The following is a 21,003-nucleotide window of genomic DNA, read 5'->3' as shown; positions in this document are numbered from 1 at the left end:
ACATGTTCTTCAATAACCTACTCTGTACAGATATTTAAGACACTAACTGGAGGCTCTGGCCAAATTCAAATTCTTGACTTCCTATCCCATCATTCCCTCAGTCTGAGTTTAAAACTCGAACAAAACCAAAACACGTACTAAGTTCTTGCAGTATCATGCCTTTAGGATACTGATTCTCCAATTCTGAAATGAAAAGTATCTGGCCAGCAAGAGGGAAAGAAAGCGAGGCAATGAAAACTGATTAAACTGGAAAGGCAGGAGATGTGAAAAACAACTGTGATACAAGACACTACATGAAGGGCTAGCTGGGAAAGAAAATGCCTACATACATACACATACATATCTCAGATACCCGACTAAACCAGAAACGCTGTGAGTGAATAGCTGAATGTCTGTAACCATCACTGCAGACAGATAACAGCAGAAGGTATAGAATAAGCCACCTCAAGAGTTACTTATTTGTACTTTATGTTGCATTTTTGGCAGATCTTTAGGTATGCCTCATAATAGGGCTGTGGGGAGAAAAAAAGAAAACAAACAAAAAAAAAACAACAAAGGAACAGGAAGATAGGGCAGAACTTCTTATGTCTATGAGAATTTATGGGAGCAGGTATTCAAAATGACAACTATCTGAACCCAGCACTAGCATGCTTGTCCTGCTTCTTTTGCACTCTGGGCAATTTGCAAGGTTCACAACCTGCTATACTGCTTTCTCACAGCACAAACTTTTCACCTCCAAAACACACACGAAACACAGCCAGAAGGAGAACTGGGTTTGTAAAGTAAATTATAGCCAGTTTGACCAGTGTAACTGGCATGTGCTGGCAAGAAAATGCACCACAGAGACTGGCTATTTCCCCATTTTTCACTGCAGTAGAAACTTAAAATCACACTGGCTCCTCCATCACAGTCCGAAAGGTTTAGGCTTTAGTTGGAATGTGGGGAATTTGCAGAAACTATTACAAAGAATTCAGAAAAGTCTTATTTTATGTTATTGTGACAGCCCGGGGAGCAGTTCCACTACTCTAAGTTACAAGTTTCCCTAGCCACCTTGTACAGATTCTCCAGTGTCTGTATCAAAGCAATGATATCTGCAGCTAAAACTGCCTAGCAGAATCAGAGCAGACTCAGTTCAAACCTGGCCCCATGATGGTTTGTTGGCTGCAGAATCAGGTACTGTCAGATAGCTGTGTTTGCCTGTGCATAGCTTTCACAGTATTTTTATTTCATAGGTTATCCCTCCAGACGTGCAAAACTACCTTGTATTTTACTAGTTAGCAGTTTACTAAGAAACACTTTTTCCATAATATGCAACTTAGTGGATGACAAACCAGTTATCTGATCTGCAATACCACTTATATGGGAAACTTGATTTGGAACTTCTGCCCCATTACACGGTATTCAAAAGCTAATAATACCCTGATGAGATGGTGATCGTCACCACCATCACCAAGTTAGACAGTTTCTTATATTTTATCGCATTGTAAACCCCTTACGACAAAAGTCAGGTGTTCTCCAGTCGACGCAGATGCCGTTTTCCCTGCAGATGTGAGCGTAGGAAGTTATCATCTCGCAGGCTTCGTCCTCATAGCAGCTGTTCTCTGCACAGGCCTCATAGAACATGTTGGGGGGGATTACCCTGTGGCACTCTGCAAACCGATCAGAGAGCAGAAGGTGGCAGTGGCTCGCTGCGTGCTCAGAGCATCTGTCTTCTCTCCGGATTTCACAGATCTTTCCTGGCTCTTCCACCACCCAGTCCTGAATAAACACGCTGCTGTCAGGAGTGACAGAGCCATCACGTAATGTGAAGTCATTGATGTGATTCTGGTCACACACCCCTAGGAGAGTGAGTAAAAGGAAAAGAAAGAGTTTGAATACAGTCAGCAATAAAATAAACCTAGAGAAAACAGGCACAGGACAGACAGAGCTGGTTGGAGCCTCTCAGTGAATGCCAAGGGGAAGAGGAATGAATTATATTCCTTATAGCTATCATCAATAGAAGTATAAAAACCCTGGGTCTTATTTCCTGTTTCCTTATTACAGAAGGTATAGGTTATGCCAGAGGTATAAGCTATACAATAGATTATACTATTGAGGATACCATAGAATTAATTCTCCTAGGTAGCAGTACCCCTCACAAACCTTCCACCTTCACTGCAAGCATAGGTCATGTCTCTCACATAAATGTATGTGTAAGAACCTAAAGTTAAACCCTCATAAAAAAAAAAATCTCCTTGAAAAGATAATGTGAAATAAGTCAAACATGAGAGATGTCTAGCCTGTTCTTTCCAAGGTATTACTGGGAGTCAATGAGCTGTTACACTGATGGCCATATTAGAAAAACCTACGTAGATTAGCAATGTGCCAACAACATGGAATCAGTTCAGCCAGAGAGTTTATAGGTTCAGGGCCACACAAATTATGATAACATAAATAGCAGTTCAAGCCCAAGTCGGATGCTGTTAAAATTACTAGTTTTCAAACTTACCACAAAGCCCTTGTGTTCTTGCAGAAAAGCTCTTCGAATTAAGTTTAAGAATAAATTCATTGTTTCTTGGAGTAAATGTGAGATTATGTCCAAGATGGGAGAACTTGATTTCGTGCATTATTGCTCCATAGACTGTGACTTCAAACAGACTGCTAGAATAGGGGATATGAACCCTTTCACCATCAACAGCCACCTGTTTTCAAAAAGGCAAGATCATCAAATCAGTTCAAGCAAGCAGGTAAAACCAACACAATCTTACAGTTGAAACACATTTTAACTTCACAAGCACTTGAAGATCCAACTGAATCTGGACATAAGAATCAATTTTGCAAGCTGAAACCTTCTATTGAGTCTAAAAATGTATAGAACTAATTGACCTTCCTTCTGTGTATTATATGAACAACTCTTTCAACATTTTCCCACGAGTGCATCCCTTCAGTATCACATATATACAGACTAGCAATCTAATGCCATGAAGTTAAAATGCCACCTACAGACCCTGATCACCAATAACCCTCAGTGAAAATCAAGGCTGTCCATCACCACGCAGAACTGGGTGCAGGTATTTTGGTCAGTCCTATTTTGCTACACGAGTCAGATGAGATCACCTTTGCAGGCTAGCTGACTCCTGTGTGTCTGAGGAACCCAGAGACTGAAAATGTGTCATATTGAATTTGAATACTTCTCTGCCCATACAACAGACATAATAAATACTAAAATGGCCTTCCATCTAATTCTGACGTCCACCTGCACACAAGGTAAAAACCAACGCTCTAGCTCTTCAACTAGCCAGTCATGAATAGGTTTGTGAAGAATAGAGACTGCTTTCCCATGCACCAAATTATAACATTGTGTAAAGGACTTCTGCCAACACAGAAGAATCAGAGTGCAGTATGTCCTGTCTATAATTCCTGCCTTTCTGGCAGAAGTATCAGGGAGACGTTGCCAAATCCCATGTTCTTGACATTGTCATACCAGCAGAAGGGGGAGAACAAGAAAAGAAATGTATCTGGCTCATTATGTGACTGTAGATTGTATCATGAAATTAAAATGAGGCTCAGAAGCCTAAGAATAGGCTGTAAGGGGAATAGAAACTGGATAAAGGCAACAAATTCGTCCCCATAACCTGAAATTCTGTAGCATGAGGAGACAATGCACTTCATTGCGTTTAGCTTACTGCCATGTCACTGAAGAGCTGAACAGATACACCACGATGTTTCACTTCAATGGAGTCCATACAGTTCATCTTCAGTGTTGATCTGCATGGTCCTTCATGGAGGAGAATTTCAACACCATGTTGCATGTCTTGAAACAAGGTGTAGGAGCAATTGCTGGTCAGCTTAAAATTCGACCCATCAAAAGTGACAATATGTCGAGATGAGCTTCCTATACAGACACCTGCACATCAATGAAAAAAAAAAAAAAAAAAAGGCCATATAGGCATTCGCTTTTGTTTAAATTAGACTTTTTCTTCACAAGTGTTCTGGGCATGTGGCATCAATTAACTGAGATAGCTAGGAAGGTAATGAATTGCAAATGCTGCAGCAAATCATTGACAACAAACTTTGGTAAATACTTCATCGCGTGGTATTTTTTTGAAGTATCTTTGTCTGGAGCAATTAGTATTGCAAAAGATTTAGACAAACTCACAGAAAATACCTTACCATGAAGTTTACTCACATTGAATGTGACTTATTAATAAATCTTATAAGAAAAATGAAAGCAGGGAAAATGTATCCCTTCCCTATATAGAGAGAGACTGTAACATACTTATTTTTTAATTTTTGCATTGCATTTTTCTTATGGTGTTGCACTTTATTCTGTACAGTATTACATTTGAAACAAAATAACACTACTCCATTCTTATCAAACACATCACAAGGCAATACCGGGGACTTTTTTTTTTCTCAGATGGGAAATGGGAAAACAGCAGAGAAATAATGTGCACAGGATAAACCAATGGTCAATTGATAGCTCAGTGTCCTGGTCATTAGATTATAAACACTTCCTTGTCTTCACTAACTGGAAAACAAGGAGGATTATAATCTCACAAGTACCAAAAATAAACCAAAACCCTGACCAAAAGGATGCTTCTGACTCATGTGTTTTCAAATCTTTTGCTTAAAGATAATGAGGACAATAAAATCAAGTGTCAGCTAAACACATAGGAAGAAAATTCTCATTGTTAATAATTCAGCTACTTGGCTTCTAATTGAGATTTGAGAATAACCTCTTTCCCCTTCGTTGACCTCAAATAATTTCCCAAGAAAACCAGTAAGCAGCAACTTGTAGGCAATCTTAGGAAGTGTGGGTTAGATGAATGGACAGTGGGGTGGATTGAGACCTGGCTGACAGATAGAGCTCAAAAGGGTTGTGGTTAGTGGTGCAGAATCTGGTTGGAGGTCAGTAATGAGTGGTGTTCCTCAGGGGTCAGTTCTGGGTCCAGTCCGGTTCAGTATATTCATCAATGACATTGATGAAGGGATAGAGTGTACCATCAGCAAGTTTGCTGATGACACAAAAATGGGAGGAGTGGCTGACATGCCAGAAGGCTGTGCTGCCTTACAGCATGACCTGGACAGGCTGGAGAATTGGGCAGAGAGAAACCTAATGAAGTTCAACAAGGGCAAGTGTATGGTACTGCACCTGGGGAGGAATAACCCCACGCATCAGTACAGGTTGGGGGCTGACCTCCTGGAGAGCAGCTCTGTGGAAAGGGACCTGGGAGTCCTGGTGGACAACAGGATGGCCATGAGCCAGCAATGTGCCCTGGTGGCCAAGAAGGCCAGTGGCATCCTGGGGTACATCAAGAAGAGTGTGGCCAGCAGGTCAAGGGAGGTCATCCTTCCCCTCTACTCTGCCCTGGTGAGGCTGCATCTGGAGTACTGTGTCCAGTTCTGGGCTCCCCAGTTCAAGAAAGACAGGGATCCGCTGGAGAGGGTCCAGCAAAGGGCTACAAAGATGATTAGGGGATTAGAACATCTTCCATATGAGGAAAGGCTGATGGACTTGGGTCTTTTTAGTCTAGAGAAAAGAAAATTGAGGGGGGATCTTATTAATGCTTATAAATACTTAAAGGGAGAGTACCAGGGGAATGGGAGCAGTCTTTTTTCAGTGGTGCCCAGTGACAGGACAAGAGGTAACGGGCACGAACTTGAACATAGGAAGTTCCATCTTAACATGAGGAGAAACTTCTTTACTGTGAGGGAGGCAGAGCACTGGAACAGGCTGCCCAGAGAGGTTGTGGAGTCTCTGATTTTGGAGACGTTCAAAACCCGCCTGGATACCCTCCTGTGCAACCTGCTGTAGGTGACCCTGCTCTGGCAGGGGGGTTGGACTAGACGATCTCCAGAGGTCCCTTCCAACCCTGACTATTCTGTGATTCTGTGCTTAAAAGAAAAAAAAAAAAGAGAAGATAAAAAGAAAAGCCTATCCTGTGTAGTGTCAGTCACTGAATTGTCAAAAGATACATCCCTTTAGAACACTGGAGCATCTTCAGATAGTCTACTGCACCTTCTTATAAAATTCATTTATAAACAACAATGAAACAAGTTAGCAGTAAAATGATGTTTCTCAACCTTTTTTTAACCATGGATATTGAAAAAGTTCTAAGAATAATGGGAAACCTTTTAAAATTTCTCATAGGTATTCTGTAGCACAGAATGCATGAATGCAGTCCATTTAAATCCATTTAATAGTCCACATACTCCCAAGAGCCATGAATCACACATTGCAAATCATACTGCTATAAAATTCCTAAGTAATTCAGCAAGCAAACACCTTCTTGGTGTAACTCCTGATCTACTCTCTGAACTTAGTTATATGACGTAGGAAGAACACTTTTCCAAGTACTTCCTCTTTGCAAAAGCATTTTTCATATCATCTGCACTGTCAAGCAATTGTTTGAAAGGCCTCTACTTCTCTAAATAACTGAATGCTACTTTGCTGAATCACGAGTAAACTAAGCGTGCACTGCCATGCTCCTGCAGGGCAGACTGCCTAACCAGCCTCCATCCACAATAACAAAGAAATGCTGAAACACATTGACCTCCTACTAAGGACCTACTTTGCTATGCCCAGCTCTAAAGTTTACTTATTGCTGTGAGTTTTGGCTGCGACTTCAGCACATACAGCATCAGAATCGGCCTTCCCACCTGCTATGGGTGTTGCTTTAGATGACACAGCATCACCCTGATTTTGCTAAGTAGTCACTGAAACAAGGGTACTTTACCCACGGGGTTTTGATCAACTGGATGGGGTTGCGATTTTTCCCTTCTCTTATAACATATGAAAAATTACCACTTTTCATCACAAGCTGTACCACCTTGGAAAAAAAAAAGTTAAATTTTGCATATCATGGCTCACTAAATTCATACAGAGCTGAACAAATGTTAGCTAATGTTAAACAGCACCAATCTCAAGTCAACTATAGGTTTTTTCATGATAATCAAATAATGGTACAAATGTTAATTTTAATTTCATCCTTTCAAAAAATCTTTATGAAGACATGCTTTGCCCAATGTATGCCAAAAGTAATGCTTTCATGTTGCTATCAATGTATTTAGCATCTAGAAAATTATTACAGACTCACTTTTTATGGGTAGACATCACTAAGAGTATCTTTTAAACTTTATAAAATATTCATGGTTGTTTAACTAAAATCTTTCTACCGTTTTGAAATATTTATATCAAAACAGAAATGTTAGCTTTAAAGGGTTTCATTAATCAAATGTGCTTTTAGGAAATGCTAAAACTTGGGTGTTAAAATTGTGGATATCTAACAGTTCAGGGATCAAAATCTAGCTACCCAGCTTGGGTATTGTGTCTTGAAGGCAGTGCCTTGAAGAAATTGTTCTTAAAACAGCCAGTTCAGCAGGGGACATTTTATATTGAGATTATAAGGAGAAGGTATATATATGGTTCTGATTTACTTTAAAAAGTAATCATATGACTTTAGATGTCATCCAATTTTTCAGAATTATGTTGGGGAGTACCATCCTCTAAGCTTCATTAAAGTCAAAGAGATTCAGTCTCTGAACAGGATTTAAACACTATTGAAAATAACACCTGCAGGTTCCTATTTTGGAGATTTCTGCAAATTTTAGCTGTAAGCATGCTTGACTGGGCTGTAGAAATGCATTCTTTTGTATAGCTACAACCCTTAAGAGTTACTCTATCTGATCTTTTGGACATATAATTCAAAATAATTTCTATGGAAATCAAGCCTACGACTCCAGTGCATTTGGCACAGAGAAGAGGGGAGGCTTAGTCCCCAAACACAGGGTGAGGTGTAGCAAAAGACTGACTCATTCTGCCATGAAGCGCTCTTCCCTGTGACGGCCATGGAGTGATGCACTGTGCCATGCTGCATGCAGCCAGGCATCGCTGCCTCCTTGATCCCGGACTGTCACCATTTCACTGTCGTCAGAGCATCTGTCCGGACACTGAGGTGACCCAGAGGCTCCAGCTCATTATTTTTTTCCTTGAAATCATCATTCTTATCTTCCTCCCTCAAGCCTTCCTTTCACATATGTGGGATTTTCCTAAAGAACCTCTTTTTTTTAATAAACGGATCACCAGCCTCAGGGCTGAATCCCTCCACCCTGTAAATGCAAGTAGGTGCACTTAATTTCTGTCCTCAGCCAAGGCACTTATCACACAGTGTTCAACATTTCCGCTCAAATACTCAGTGTGAGGTTTTATGGAGGCAGGGAGCGTTTGTTGTTGTTGTTTCTTTAATACATGCACTTGATTGAGGTCAGGCCAAACCCTCAAGCCTAGAGATGGACCAAGAATACATCACTTGCTTACTGCAAGCCAAGACAAATTTCTGTTTTCTTTCATACGCTCTCCTTCCCAGATCACACAGCTTGGGAAATCAAGTGTGAGATTCTCTAATAAATCAATGTAGCTATGCTAATGTAAAAAATAAGCTCGCAGTGGCCCTGAACTTGCATCACGCATTCCAGGCATCAGTGAGACTCTCACGCACCGAGCTATTTAACCCGTGTACAGTGTTAATTCCTCCCACCTCAGTCAACTTTGATGTGGACAATGACCGAGCAGCTCCATTCAGCATTACATTTCTGATAAAAATTTCAAGCGATGGGGAGGGAGGCCATGCATGCAAAGATAGATACTCACATGGACACATCCATCGGCAGCCACAAGTTTCTTCAATCTTAACAGCAGGAAGATTGCTGTGACATACCGGTTTTGGCATCCTCTCACAGTTAATTTGGTGACTCTCCAGAACGGTGTAATCTCCTGGAAAGCATGTCACAGTGTGGCACTGGTCCGGTAATGTCCATTTGTCACCAGGCTAGAAAGGGAGGCATGGATATTTAATAATTGAAAAGAACACGGGTGGAGGGGAGAAAAATGCAAAACTCGGCTGTTGCCACGCTCCTACAGCTAGCACGTAAAGTGATACTGACAGCAGTGCTGCCCAAATTAGCCTTGGATAATTAAATAATAGAATGCAGTATATTAAGGACTTCATGAGGATGAGAAAGTTTAAATTAGCAACACTGTAAGAAATAGATTCTGAAATTCCAAGCAAAAGATAATATTCTAGAATAGGAGATGTTTTGTTACAGCAGAATGAAGCATCTGGTACTCCATCTATTGTTAGCTTAGCCATCCTACAGCATGCATGGATAGCACAGTCAATAAAGAATTCCCCTTAGCTTTTCTTTAAATGTCAAAGCCTTTAGTTTTCATAAGCCATAAAATTATTTTAGAAAAAGCTTCAAGCACAGATGGTCATGGCACAGCAGGAATTAACAATATTTGTTCCAAGCTGGAAAGGCATGGAATACTCTAGTTATTTTATCCACAAGTCCAAAATTTAAAACAGCTCCTCCCTTCCTGAAGGGAAATTGTTCCTTTACCAGATTAATGTTATTAGACATACATAGTGATTTTGTAAAATTAAAAATAAAATGTAAACTATATTCTCATTTTCTAAAGAACAGTCTAAATTTTAAGGCACCAAGATTACATACTATTAAATGATAGAGAAATAGATGTGGTAACAATCTGGAATATTTCAAGATTCATATCTGCAAAAAGCTGAGCTCTCTGGCCCCAATCCCGCAAAGCTCTAAAGTCAATAAATAGGCTCAATTAATTTCAAAACAGAATGTTCATCCCCGAGGTCTGCATTCCCAAGAATATCCCCAAATGTGGGAAACAGCTCTTTCCACACCAATCTCTACAGAGGTGAGGCCAGAAGCACTAGTCCAGAAGCACTAATACGTGAGACAGTCGTTCTATGATCTGAGTAACATGTCTTGATATTCACCAGCAGAAACACGTGGGGACGAAAAGATGATGGCTATTGGGCTAGGTTATCTCCCATCCTCTCCTTTTCAGCTTGCCCATCATTCCCATGAAAGAGAAGAGCAAAGTGGCAAAATATCTAGGTAACCACAGCATAATTCACAGACTATTCTTGGCACTAGCGCGCAAACTAGGCATAGTGATGCAAAAGTACTGCTCTGCATCTCTGAGCTACGTGATGCTGTCAAGTCTAAAAGAGAACTGCCAGATTTGCAGCCATAAAAATTTACATATTAAATACAAGTTAATTTACTGCTTTAATTTACAAATTACACACTGCTTTGTATGTTTCATGACTGTGAGAAAGCGGCTTTAATACTTTTCAGGCTTGTGAACCTAGAGGAAGCTGTGAAACAGTAACATGAGGAGCTTTAAGTATGGAAAAAATATTTAGATAGGAAGAAACGGAATGTTTTTTAATTACAGTTTTGTCCCCTACAACTCACTGAAAGTGGAGCACCTGGAAGGGTACATATACAGATGTGCAAATCTGGCAAAAGACTCTTTAGCTTCCATACATATTTAATTGTTTTTATTTCACTCCATAACAGGACATCTATTGGAAAACATCTAAAAGCTGGACAAGAAAATCACAGCACATTAAAACAAAAAAAAATCAATTGAATGATCCAAACAAAGCCAAGAATCCTGGTGCAAAGGAAAACACAGGGACTCTGAAGACAAAGAAAGCCTAAATCCCAACTGATATGAAAACGTAGGAGTAAGAATAAGACAGAAAGGAAAGTAAAAGCAGAGGTTTCTAAATTGTGAAGGATAAGTCTGCTGAAACCGATGAGCCTGCCAGCACACCGGAGGAAGCCTCAGACTTCCTCTCTGAGGGAGCTCTGAACCTATGGACCTGGCCTTGCACACCCTTCCTCTTATGTGCATCTGCAGGAGAGAGGGCCATGTACCTCAGCTGGGTTCACCAGCTGGCACCTTTTAATTTAGTTACTGGATATGATAATTTAGCCACTGGATATGACAAGTACTAAAAACTTACGCGGATTCAAAGAATGACTGAACAAATTCATGGAAGAGAAAACTGTTGAGCACTACGAAACACAAGAAGATGCCACTTGTAGCTCAGGGTGTCCCCGAGTCACAAATTGTTCAAGGCTAGGAAAGTTCAGGGAAGTATCATATATGCCCACTTACATTCTTCCCTGACTTCTATTTTTGGCCACATAATACAGGGGCATGGATGGACTTTTGGCCTAACCTACCACGTTTGATCTTCTGTCCTTGCAGTACTAACCTTAGCCACAAATCTTCCTTCAACACTCATTTCCAGGGTAGAAGTAATAACAACGAAAAAAAATGTAACAAGTCACATCACTTGTGATATTAAATAGGATTTAGGGTGAGTTTTTTGATCCTGAGAGCTCTGATTTCCTTGCAAACTGCAAGAGATCAGTTCCCACAATCTCCAGGTGCATGACAGACATCCCATTGGGGAACTGAGCCTCCTGCTGTAACTCTAAGTAACGCCTGAAATATTATGGAACCGATATAAGAGCCTGTGTTTTCTGAATTAGGAAAGAGACTTGATTCTTCATCCCTGTGGATTTGTGGACTATTCTGGAAGAGGGTAACAGGCCAATGATGGCACGTTACTGACTGTGAGTCAGCAGAGGAATTCAGTATGGGTGCTCAACACCAGAAGCAGAGCATTTCCATGGCGTCCTGTAGGCACCATGGGATGCTCAACAGCTTGCTCCAAAAGGTAATGGCTACCTTGTTGGCAGTGTCTTCTAAAACCCATTTTTTCTGACTGACAGAAGAGATAACACAAAATCCCCCTAAATTTGAAAGAGGTGTTCATTTTTAATATGGACTGGAGCCTCACCTCTTTTCTTCCAAAGCATTTTAGCCAGAACGGAAATTGTGCTTTAAGTTTATCACCAAAAAAATGAAACCTGACACATCTGAAATTCACGTTGAGGCTTCCCAGCACTTATCTACATGTACCTGTGTCTACTTCTAGGAACCCAGAAGCCTGCACACATGCAATTCAAATGAATAAACAACAAGAATCTGATTATCTTTTGGTTTAAATTAAGAAAGTTTTTCAAGTTTAGTTTTTGTTTGTTGTTTTTTTCTTAATTATGTTGTCAACCTCAGAGCCATCAGGTTATACTTGTTGTCTCACATAGCTAAAGCCTTTCTGTGCTCTGGGCAGCTGAGGCCAACCATGTAAAGCAGCTTTGATATAAGCATATTCCCTATGTCTAGACAATTCATAAGCATATCTTTATCAGCCACATCCTTCCTTACAGTCATGTCTTCACAAGGGAAAAATCAAAGCAATATTTTTAATGTACTGGAAATTCAAGATAAATCCTACAGTAGAACTCTTAACTGACCCCTACTAGAAAACACGTTACAAGCTTGTGCTAATATTTTTAAATGCATGAAGTATCATATACACTCAAAAACCTTGACACTCACCTGAGATGAAGGAACTGAACCATTTATAACATGTACATCATTCATTTCTTAGAGTGGATCACTTTTGAGAGATCAGACAGTTTTACTAACATCTATGAGCATTTTCTCAGGATTAATAAAAGCTTTTCTGCAAACAAACACTAAGAACTTTGATTTCATTACTTAAGAGATGGTTTTCCCTAGAGAGATGACTATCACACAGTAATTACATTCCTATAAAATTTTCATAGGGACAAAGTACTTGTACCTTTAGCAGGAGAGGGTCTGGACAAAGACGTTGCCTCACCCTATACATGCAGCTCTATTTTGGCCATGTCTAGCTTTGCCAGTTCTTTCACCAGGAGATGGAAATACATTTGTCTTTGCCAGGGAAGACACACACTGTCACAAGTTTTGGATCTACACTGCCTTCAATAGTATTTAACACACTGCAAGATCAGGTGTCATTAGAGGTAGTCTCCTTTGCATGCAAAGTTACCCATCAGTTCAAAAGCCAACTTTTTCCTCCTCCAAAATAATTCATAATACTGAACATTGTCCAACACTTTTTGTTTCAGGTTATCTATGAAGGTAACCATGGTCCTGCATGAATTCCGTATCCTGAAGTCCAAAGGGATGACCCAGGCAATACACTTACTTTCTTTTTGTTTCCATCCTCATCTATACATTCTCTGACAGGGTCTGAAAGAGAAACAGACATCTTTTAGCCATCTCCCTCCCTTATCTAGTGTTTTAAGTGGTGGTCACCAAAATACAGATTGCTTACTTAAAAACGTGACTTAGGATGCAAGAAGGTGGGGTTTTTGTTATGTTAGAATGTGAGAATCCCTACCTGAAGACTGCAGGCACTTGTCCAAAGTGTACAAGAGTAAGTCAAAGAATGCATAAACTTTGTTCCCGCTAGCGTTACCTGACTTCTGCAATGACGTTGATCCCAACATACCCTGTGAGCAATAGGCAGGCTGTAATTCTACAGCACTCATACTAACATGCAGCTTTGCCCAGTTGGTAGTTAAAAGAAGATCTTTAGCTCTGAGGCAGGGTCCAGCCTTACTGCTGAATCTTGTGATGAACTGAGAATATTTCTGGTAATTAGCAGGTAATGAGAATTTACACACCCATGCACACACACATTTATTGAGTGCAGACTAACAAATACAGCAAGTAACCCCAAGATAAGATTTGTCGGCAATTAGCATAAGTATGAAAATAGCTGCAATAAGAATACTCAAATTCAGTTTCGTTACAATCAGGCATTACTGTGACGGGCATTTTTTTATATAATCAGGTAGATGGTCACAAGGCACCCACTGAATTGCAGTTATTATGTTGATGTGCTCTCATAACACACCTAAAGAAATATGGAAAGTAATTTCATGTAAGTACTATGGTATGAGAATGTGATAAGCACGTATCTAGGAAATTAAAACTCTGACTAGCAAACTCTTTACATAATATTATACTATGCTAGCACGTATAGGCTATATGCTCTGTCTTTTCCAGGACAAGTAATGTATTTTGAAAGCATATAGGAAATCTTTTAAACCTTTTTAATAGTATTATTTTTGGTACATTTCCATACATAAAGTAAGACTCCCTCCATACAAGAAATCCAACTGTATGAGTCTGGAGGGGAAAATTATACTTTACAGATTGTAAGAAACTTAAATAAACCAAAACAAAACACGCACATACAAAAACAAAAGATAGTTTCCCACCCTGTAGCAAAGGCTTTACCACCAGCAAAAGGGAGAGCTAAATTTTTCAGATCTAGGTGTCTAATATAAGATACCTACCATTCAAATTTTCAAGCATATGCTTTGTGCTGTTGGAAAAGCTTTCATAAAAATGCAAAGCTTTCACCTCTAGTACCAATAGGTTATAGCACAGATTGCAGTAAGAAAATAGTTACTGGTTTCAAATTCCTGCTCCCCATCCTATATCTTGGATCAATGTAATTTAGGGCAAGAAGATCACATACTTTACAGTGTGAGGAGAGGAAATGCATCTTTAAAAGCTTATTTTAAAAGAAAAGAAAGAAAATGGCAGCTGTTTAAATCTAGAAAATGGCAGCTGTTTGATGCTCTGGAGAGATTTTAAAATTCCAGAAGTGATCCCAGTGGAGACTGATCGGATATCTCTAAGCTGGACTGTGCACACTCTGTAACTTCCTCATTCTTAGTGGTACTCGGCTCTGCAAAAAAGTCCACTTATTTTAATGGAGACATAACTAAGCCCTAGTAAAGCTGGTAAAACCTGTGCAATGACTAACACGATGAGACAGTGGTTTACGGAGAGAACACGTAGATGCTATTGTAATAGAAATAACAACAACAATATAAGTAATAAATATCTATATGCACACAGATCAAGGAGACAAAAGAACTAAAACACTGGCCAGAGTTGAAGCAAGTTTTCTTAGATAGGAGGCATTGCTAACTACAAATAAATGATTTTTTTTTTTCTCCCCCAGTATTTGTTTTCCTGGAAAAGTTAATTCTTTCTTTTTTCTTTTTTTTCCCCTTACACTTTGGCTGAATTCTGTGTTGACATGCACATAGCAATGCTTAGGTCTGTGCAGAAAAATATGTAATTTGACATCTTTATTCCATTTCTGAAGCATGCCCCCTTTCATTCATGACAGCTCGAGCTTTCCTGGGGTCCTTCAGTTAATGATGAATCCTAATTATCGATAAGATTATGGCTTGAAAGTTCAGGCTTAAGTAGTTTTAAAAATCTTGCTGAAAGTTGATTAATTAGTATAGCAGTTGGCTACATGCTGAAAGGGGTCAGGTTTTGTTTTACACCTAAGTGATGGTCTGTGTTTAGCATTTGTGATGACTGTCGGTGAAACACTAACAAACAAGCATTGGGGTGATTGCTCAAATCAAGCAAAATCGTTCTGGTTTTGGCATATCAGTTTTAGGGGGTTGCCCCAGTTATGAGGCTACAACAATATTGGACTTACCCATGCACACTTTTTTGATAAATTCACTATTCAGTGTGATCATAGTGGATAAGTCTTCAAAATTCTGAAGCTTCATTATCCTGTTAGCAGCCGATGGCCCGGTCAAAGCCCTTAGCTGCTCTTCATCATATCCACTCCCAACTCCAATTGGAAACAGGGATACCCCTGGGAAAAGAGAAGAAAGGGTTTTAAGTGGGTAATGAACAGGAGAAGGAGGTCTTTGCTGTTGTATTTTTTTCATTTGCTACGTTAAAAAAAAGAATTGGGAAAAGTTTTTTTCCAACAGTTAATTTTTACTTGCATCACTCCCTCCACATAGGCTAAAGGCAATTAAGGGCAGAAATGGTGATGCTGTAATCACAGTGTTAGCTAAGATGAGCTCTATCAGTCCCAGGCATAATAAGATCATGCATGGTCAACAAAACGCAGCTGCAGACATAATGATGACATCTTCACTTTTTTTCAAATGTAGAAAATCTCAATATGTTGTTTTCTTCCTTCAGTTAGATGGCAATTGGATTATTTTCAAGTCATTTAATTAAAAAACTAATAGTTGTTATTCAGTTCATGCCTTATTCAATAGCTCCCAAAACCACCTACAAAGGAAGTCACTGTTCCTCAGTTGAACACCTGAGCACACTGAGGTACAGAGACTACAGACAGAAACTTGAAAAAACATCATGCAGAACACATTGATACCAAAAGCATATTCCTGTATAGGTCAGCGCAGAATCTGATCAAATCCTCTGTCTATTATTATTACAGTGAACCTTTCAAAATTCATCACTGTACTGGAACAGTACTGAATTTATAACATTTGATCACATTTCTGTCATCCTTGTCTAGTCACAGGAACTGGGAAAATGAAATGCCACTAATTTGTGAAGCCTGTGTAAGTTGTTCAGCTTAAATTGTAGACCAGTCCTGAGTTTACCACCAATTCAGAGGGATCTTCATCAGGCAGGTTTGGTTCAGGCCTGTTTCTTACCAGAACATTACGCACAGCAAGTCCGTATCAGTGAACTTATAGGAACATATCAGTGCCTTAATTTTTCATCCTTTGTTCTAGTGCATTACTTAAAAAGCAACAATTCCGCTTAAAAATAATGACAACAAAATGAGATTTACTGTTCATTCTTGCAGCAAGTGCAGCAGCCTCTACAGTGTCTTCTGATCTCCCCGACACAATCACTACTGCCACTTTTGATGCGCTGGGCCTCCCTCCGTGGGATTCCGACATTGCGTTCTGAACTACAAAATCAATGGCTTTTCCTAAGAAGAAATGAAGAGATAAATGAAAGAAATGATAGAAAACTCATGGAAGTCTTTAAAACTAAATCTTACTTTATATTAGTAGGTTATACAGTACTGTAAAATACTTACTCTTAAAGGACTTTTAATGTCTGCTTTATTGCTGCCACATGAAAGGTCTCAGCTATTAAGAGCCTACCAATACTATTAATGCCTCTCAACACAGGAGGACCATCCTTGGCTTCCCAGTCTCTGAAGTAATGGGACTTTTACTACCTTTCCTTAGCCGTGAGGATAAAGTTATGCTCCTCACTTTAGTAGTTACCTTTTCTGGAAGCATTACCATTGCATTACAGAAAAGGAAAGCAGATCTTGTAGAAGAATATGTACTTCTTTCCCAATTGCAGAACAACAGTGACATCCAGTGGCTATCCCATCTACGACTTCGCTCCACTGAATTGTACACAGAAGTTGCTCAGCTCGCAGAGATCGTCCTTCCCTAATTTGGTCAACTTTTTCTACGAGTGCGAAAAGTATATCTTGGCTCCCTACTACCAGCAACCTCTCTGAAATCTAGACTCAGACAAGCCCATACTCTGAGTGATTCATATTTAAAAAAAAAAAAAAAGGGGGGGGGGGGGGGGACACCAAAACCCATCAAACTCCACAAAACACATGAAGAAATTCCACCTTAGCTCAAATCACAGACTGGCTTAAATGAGTAGCCACTGCCCTTTCATTTAACATCTGTGAACACTCAGGCAATTTTTTGTTCAAAATCATGACCTCAGCAATAGAGCACTTTGCTGTTACTTGTATTTAGATATGCATTTGCACAAATATTTATACTGGGAATGATGATAGGGAGCTTTCTTAAAAGCCTTTGGACTTGGAAGTTATCAGGTCAGGAAGCAGAAATGATACCATGTGAGTGATGTGACATTCAGGGCAAATAGTGAAGGGTGAATAATAAATACCTGAAAAACTAGTTCCTCTGAGTAACCTGCAAGAACCCTGGAGCAGAAATACATTTGCCTGAGGAATTCACTGAATAATTTTAAATAACAAACACATTTGTAAAACACTGGAAGTCAGATCATAACTAATTCACCAGCACACCACCAAAATAGCTTAGCACACCTGAACATTTTGCACTTCATGCCTTCTTTCATCATGTTACTCACCCCATTTCATTGGCAAAAGCAAAGATCCTTTTCCCAAGCTGCTGCAAGCATGGACCACCTCTAGGAAGCTCACTCAGCACGTTGACATTGACTATTGATAACGTGGCTACAGCAATTGGATATTCTACAAAGCTTTAATTAGGATTTCAGGAAGAATTTATCCCTTGGAAGAATCTAGCCTAGAATAGGCATCTGGAAAAAGCCCAAATGCTTACTTTGCTACAACACTGGTTTGTAGGGGACATTCCCTTCTCAAATACTGTTGCTTCCCCATCCTTTCCTGTTGTCTCATATACCTTACAGTCCCTGACTGACATCCTCGTATCCCCTTCCCACCTTATCCAGACACCTCTTCTTCCCCATTAGCCCATTATCACTATTTTCTCCCCAGAGCCTTAGGCTCATCTTCATGTGTCATCTCTCCACACAGATGCCCACACCTAAAGAGAAGAGCTGAGACCCATCAGGAACTGCTACCAGGCCCTGTCAGAACTACCACAGAATTACAATCCACGCCAGCATTTCCTCCTATAAGCTTCCATCCATCGTGCACCGTTGCCTCCACTAGCAAACTCCTGTATAGAGAGGGTCACATATTTTTTTCCAAGGAATAGTTTTCAAATAGGAAGATGCATATTTGCTTAAATCAAAGTGCATTTTGGAAATGTCAATTATGATCAGAAAGGAAGAAAAAAGAAAAGAGAAAAATAACAGAAAGCTTCCAACAGTATTTAAGCACAAGACAGGATGTTTCTCACTATGTAATAATTATATTTTATTTAATTCTCCCACCTGCGTAGATTCATTCTGTTCTTATAATTTGATTTTCATTCCAACTTTAATACTGAATTATATTTTATTCACAAAATGAAAACACTTCAGAGTTTCTGTTCAGTAAAAACCTCAAAATTTTGAAGGTTTTTCTACTTGCAACAAAACATATTTTAAATCATTATTAGTTGGGTGATGGCAATTCCATTTCACAAACTACTATTACTGACCAGAAAAATTAACTAACCCCAGTTATTAACTCATGTCCTATACAGCTGTCTCACAATCATTTCTACAAATGGTTTTGCTTTCCAGTAATTACTCTGTATGTCTGTAGAGGTAGATGTTAGATGCAGAATGGTGTGTTATCTATAAATAACTACGGGATAAAACAAAATACAGAAAATTAATATGACTATATTCCAATCCCTAAGATTGCTTCAGGATGGTCACTGTGCCAGAAAATTGACTCATTTCCCTTTTGTCCTATAAATAATTACTAAAAAAGTATTTCAGGTTTTAACTTCCAAATATTTTAGGTTAAACTTTTGCACAGTAAGAATCACAAATGATTTTTCATTCATTTGTGAAACGTACTTGGAATTTCTGTGTTTGTCTTTCTTTAGCGACCCCTTGACTTTACTGTGGTTGGTGTGGTCACCAGCTGCTCCAGCTCCATTTTTCTTTCTCCGTTAATTCTGAAAATTTTCAGAAACTTCCATACATGTCTGTAAACTGGAAAATCCATTATTTTCATAATTTCTAATAAAGAAATCAAGTTCCATTGTAATAGAACCAGGGACTGTTTCAAAGTCCCCAAAAAACAATTACTCAATTTAACGCATGGAAAATTTGTTCTAGTGTACTAAAAACTTTGGATTTTTCCCCTTATTTTGAAGCCAGCTCTAGAGAAAAGAGCCAAGTGTCTGAAGACATGATCAAATGAACACTTTTGCCCTGCTAGAGGGATTCAGAAAGTCACCATCCCAAGCTGGAAGCTGTCACTTCTCAGCTGTTTGTCTCTACATGTCACCAGGGAGGGTAAGACCAAACTCCTCAGAGGTCATAATAAAAAATATTGACTACTAATAAACCAACCAACCTGAACATTTTCTTACCACTAGACTTCAACGTAACAGTAATCGACCATTTTCATACCAATAAATGAAATTTTAAATGTTTATACTGAAATAAATATCACCAAGCACAAGGCTATATTAAGACTGGAAATAGTGCACAGCATCTCGGCCATAATTAAACTAGCTTTAAAATGACCAGGTCTGAGCCACACAGGCTTCAGCCTTTATGAGACCACCTTGTGTCTTGTACTTCCCCTTCAGCGGCCAACATCTGGGACACTGCTGCTGCTGGCTCTACTCCAGCGTGCTCTGTCATATCTACATACATCGCAAATGCATCTCTGGTTGTGTTAGTGCCAGTAGCAAACTGCTGGCAGAAGGAAGCATCCGCTCCTCCAGATGCGCCACCAGCTGGGCATGCCCTCCCAGTCCCCTGCAGTCAGCACTGCTGCCCACCTGGTCACCCAGCTTGCTGCCTCAGCCAACTCGCCATGTCTGAAAAATAATCATTCCAAAAAAAGTGCATCGTTTTCAGCCATTTGGGCCCTTCCCTCAGCTTGCTGGGGGCCCAATGCACACCCCTTCTCGCAGAAGAAAGGCAGTGCAAGTGTGCAGCACTGAGGTGTCAGGGGGGCCAAGGCCAGCCCTTCTGATGTAAATCTCTTTAGCTGTACGGGACCACACCACCAACTATTTATTTCAGTGGCGGACCCTAGAGAAAAAACAAATAGAAGATACCCTAAATCCTCCTCCATAAAAGAACAAAACAACTTTTTTTTTTGTCTATAAAGAAAATCTGACAGTGGCTAAAATGTCACTTGCTAGCATTGACAAGAGGTATCATATAAGCCCCAGTGAAGTGAATGGGAGGTTGGTTATGGACTTTAAGGGTTACACGTTTTTAAGAATTTTCACCATGTGTGCATGTGACCCTAAGCCCAGAGTAGCAGCCAACATATTCCCACATACTGAACAGAGGAGTAAATTACGCTAGTCTCATGTATTGTTACAAACGGTTTCTGTTTCTCACATATACCATGCTCTATCAAAAAAAAAAAAAAAAAAGGCAACAAATGGGCTTTGGAAGCAGAATGACTTCTATACTCACATGTATTTCAGGCATTATACATACAACCCATGAGAAATCAAGATGGAAGTCTCAAAGCCAAAAGCCTTCATCACATACAGTATAATAATAGAACTGAGAGCAGTGTAACACACAATAAAATATTTGTTCCCAAAGGCAGTGGATATGATAAGGGATGCATGTCTGGTCCTCTGTCCCTGACCTCCTGCCCCCTCTTCTCCTACTGCCTCCTGAGATGTTACACTTATGCTGGTCCTAACAGGCGTAACGGCCACAATTAATTTCACACATGCATACACACACACACACCCTTCCCAAATTTGACCATCTAAAGATTTATCTGGATAACTGAACAAGAAGTCCTAGCTTGCAGGAGCACT

At 39.7% G+C, this 21,003-nt stretch overlaps 1 protein-coding gene across 1 annotated transcript in view; it reads right to left on the bottom strand.

Moving 5' to 3' along the window:
• VWF (von Willebrand factor) overlaps window positions 1–21,003 on the bottom strand; it is a 147,120-nt gene that overhangs the window by 42,517 nt on the left and 83,600 nt on the right. The window contains exons 31-37 of the mRNA XM_082479000.1: window positions 16,380–16,523; window positions 15,252–15,416; window positions 12,921–12,964; window positions 8,633–8,810; window positions 3,666–3,886; window positions 2,489–2,681; window positions 1,497–1,838 (exon numbers count right to left, since the gene is read on the bottom strand). Coding sequence (XP_082335126.1) covers window positions 1,497–1,838; window positions 2,489–2,681; window positions 3,666–3,886; window positions 8,633–8,810; window positions 12,921–12,964; window positions 15,252–15,416; window positions 16,380–16,523 — 1,287 coding nt within the window. The remainder of the gene's footprint in view (window positions 1–1,496; window positions 1,839–2,488; window positions 2,682–3,665; window positions 3,887–8,632; window positions 8,811–12,920; window positions 12,965–15,251; window positions 15,417–16,379; window positions 16,524–21,003) is intronic.

This window comes from Vanellus vanellus (assembly GCF_965231255.1).
Source record: "Vanellus vanellus genome assembly, chromosome: 1".
In the NCBI taxonomy this organism is placed as follows: domain Eukaryota; kingdom Metazoa; phylum Chordata; class Aves; order Charadriiformes; family Charadriidae; genus Vanellus; species Vanellus vanellus.
This window is presented reverse-complemented; position numbering and strand designations above follow the sequence as displayed.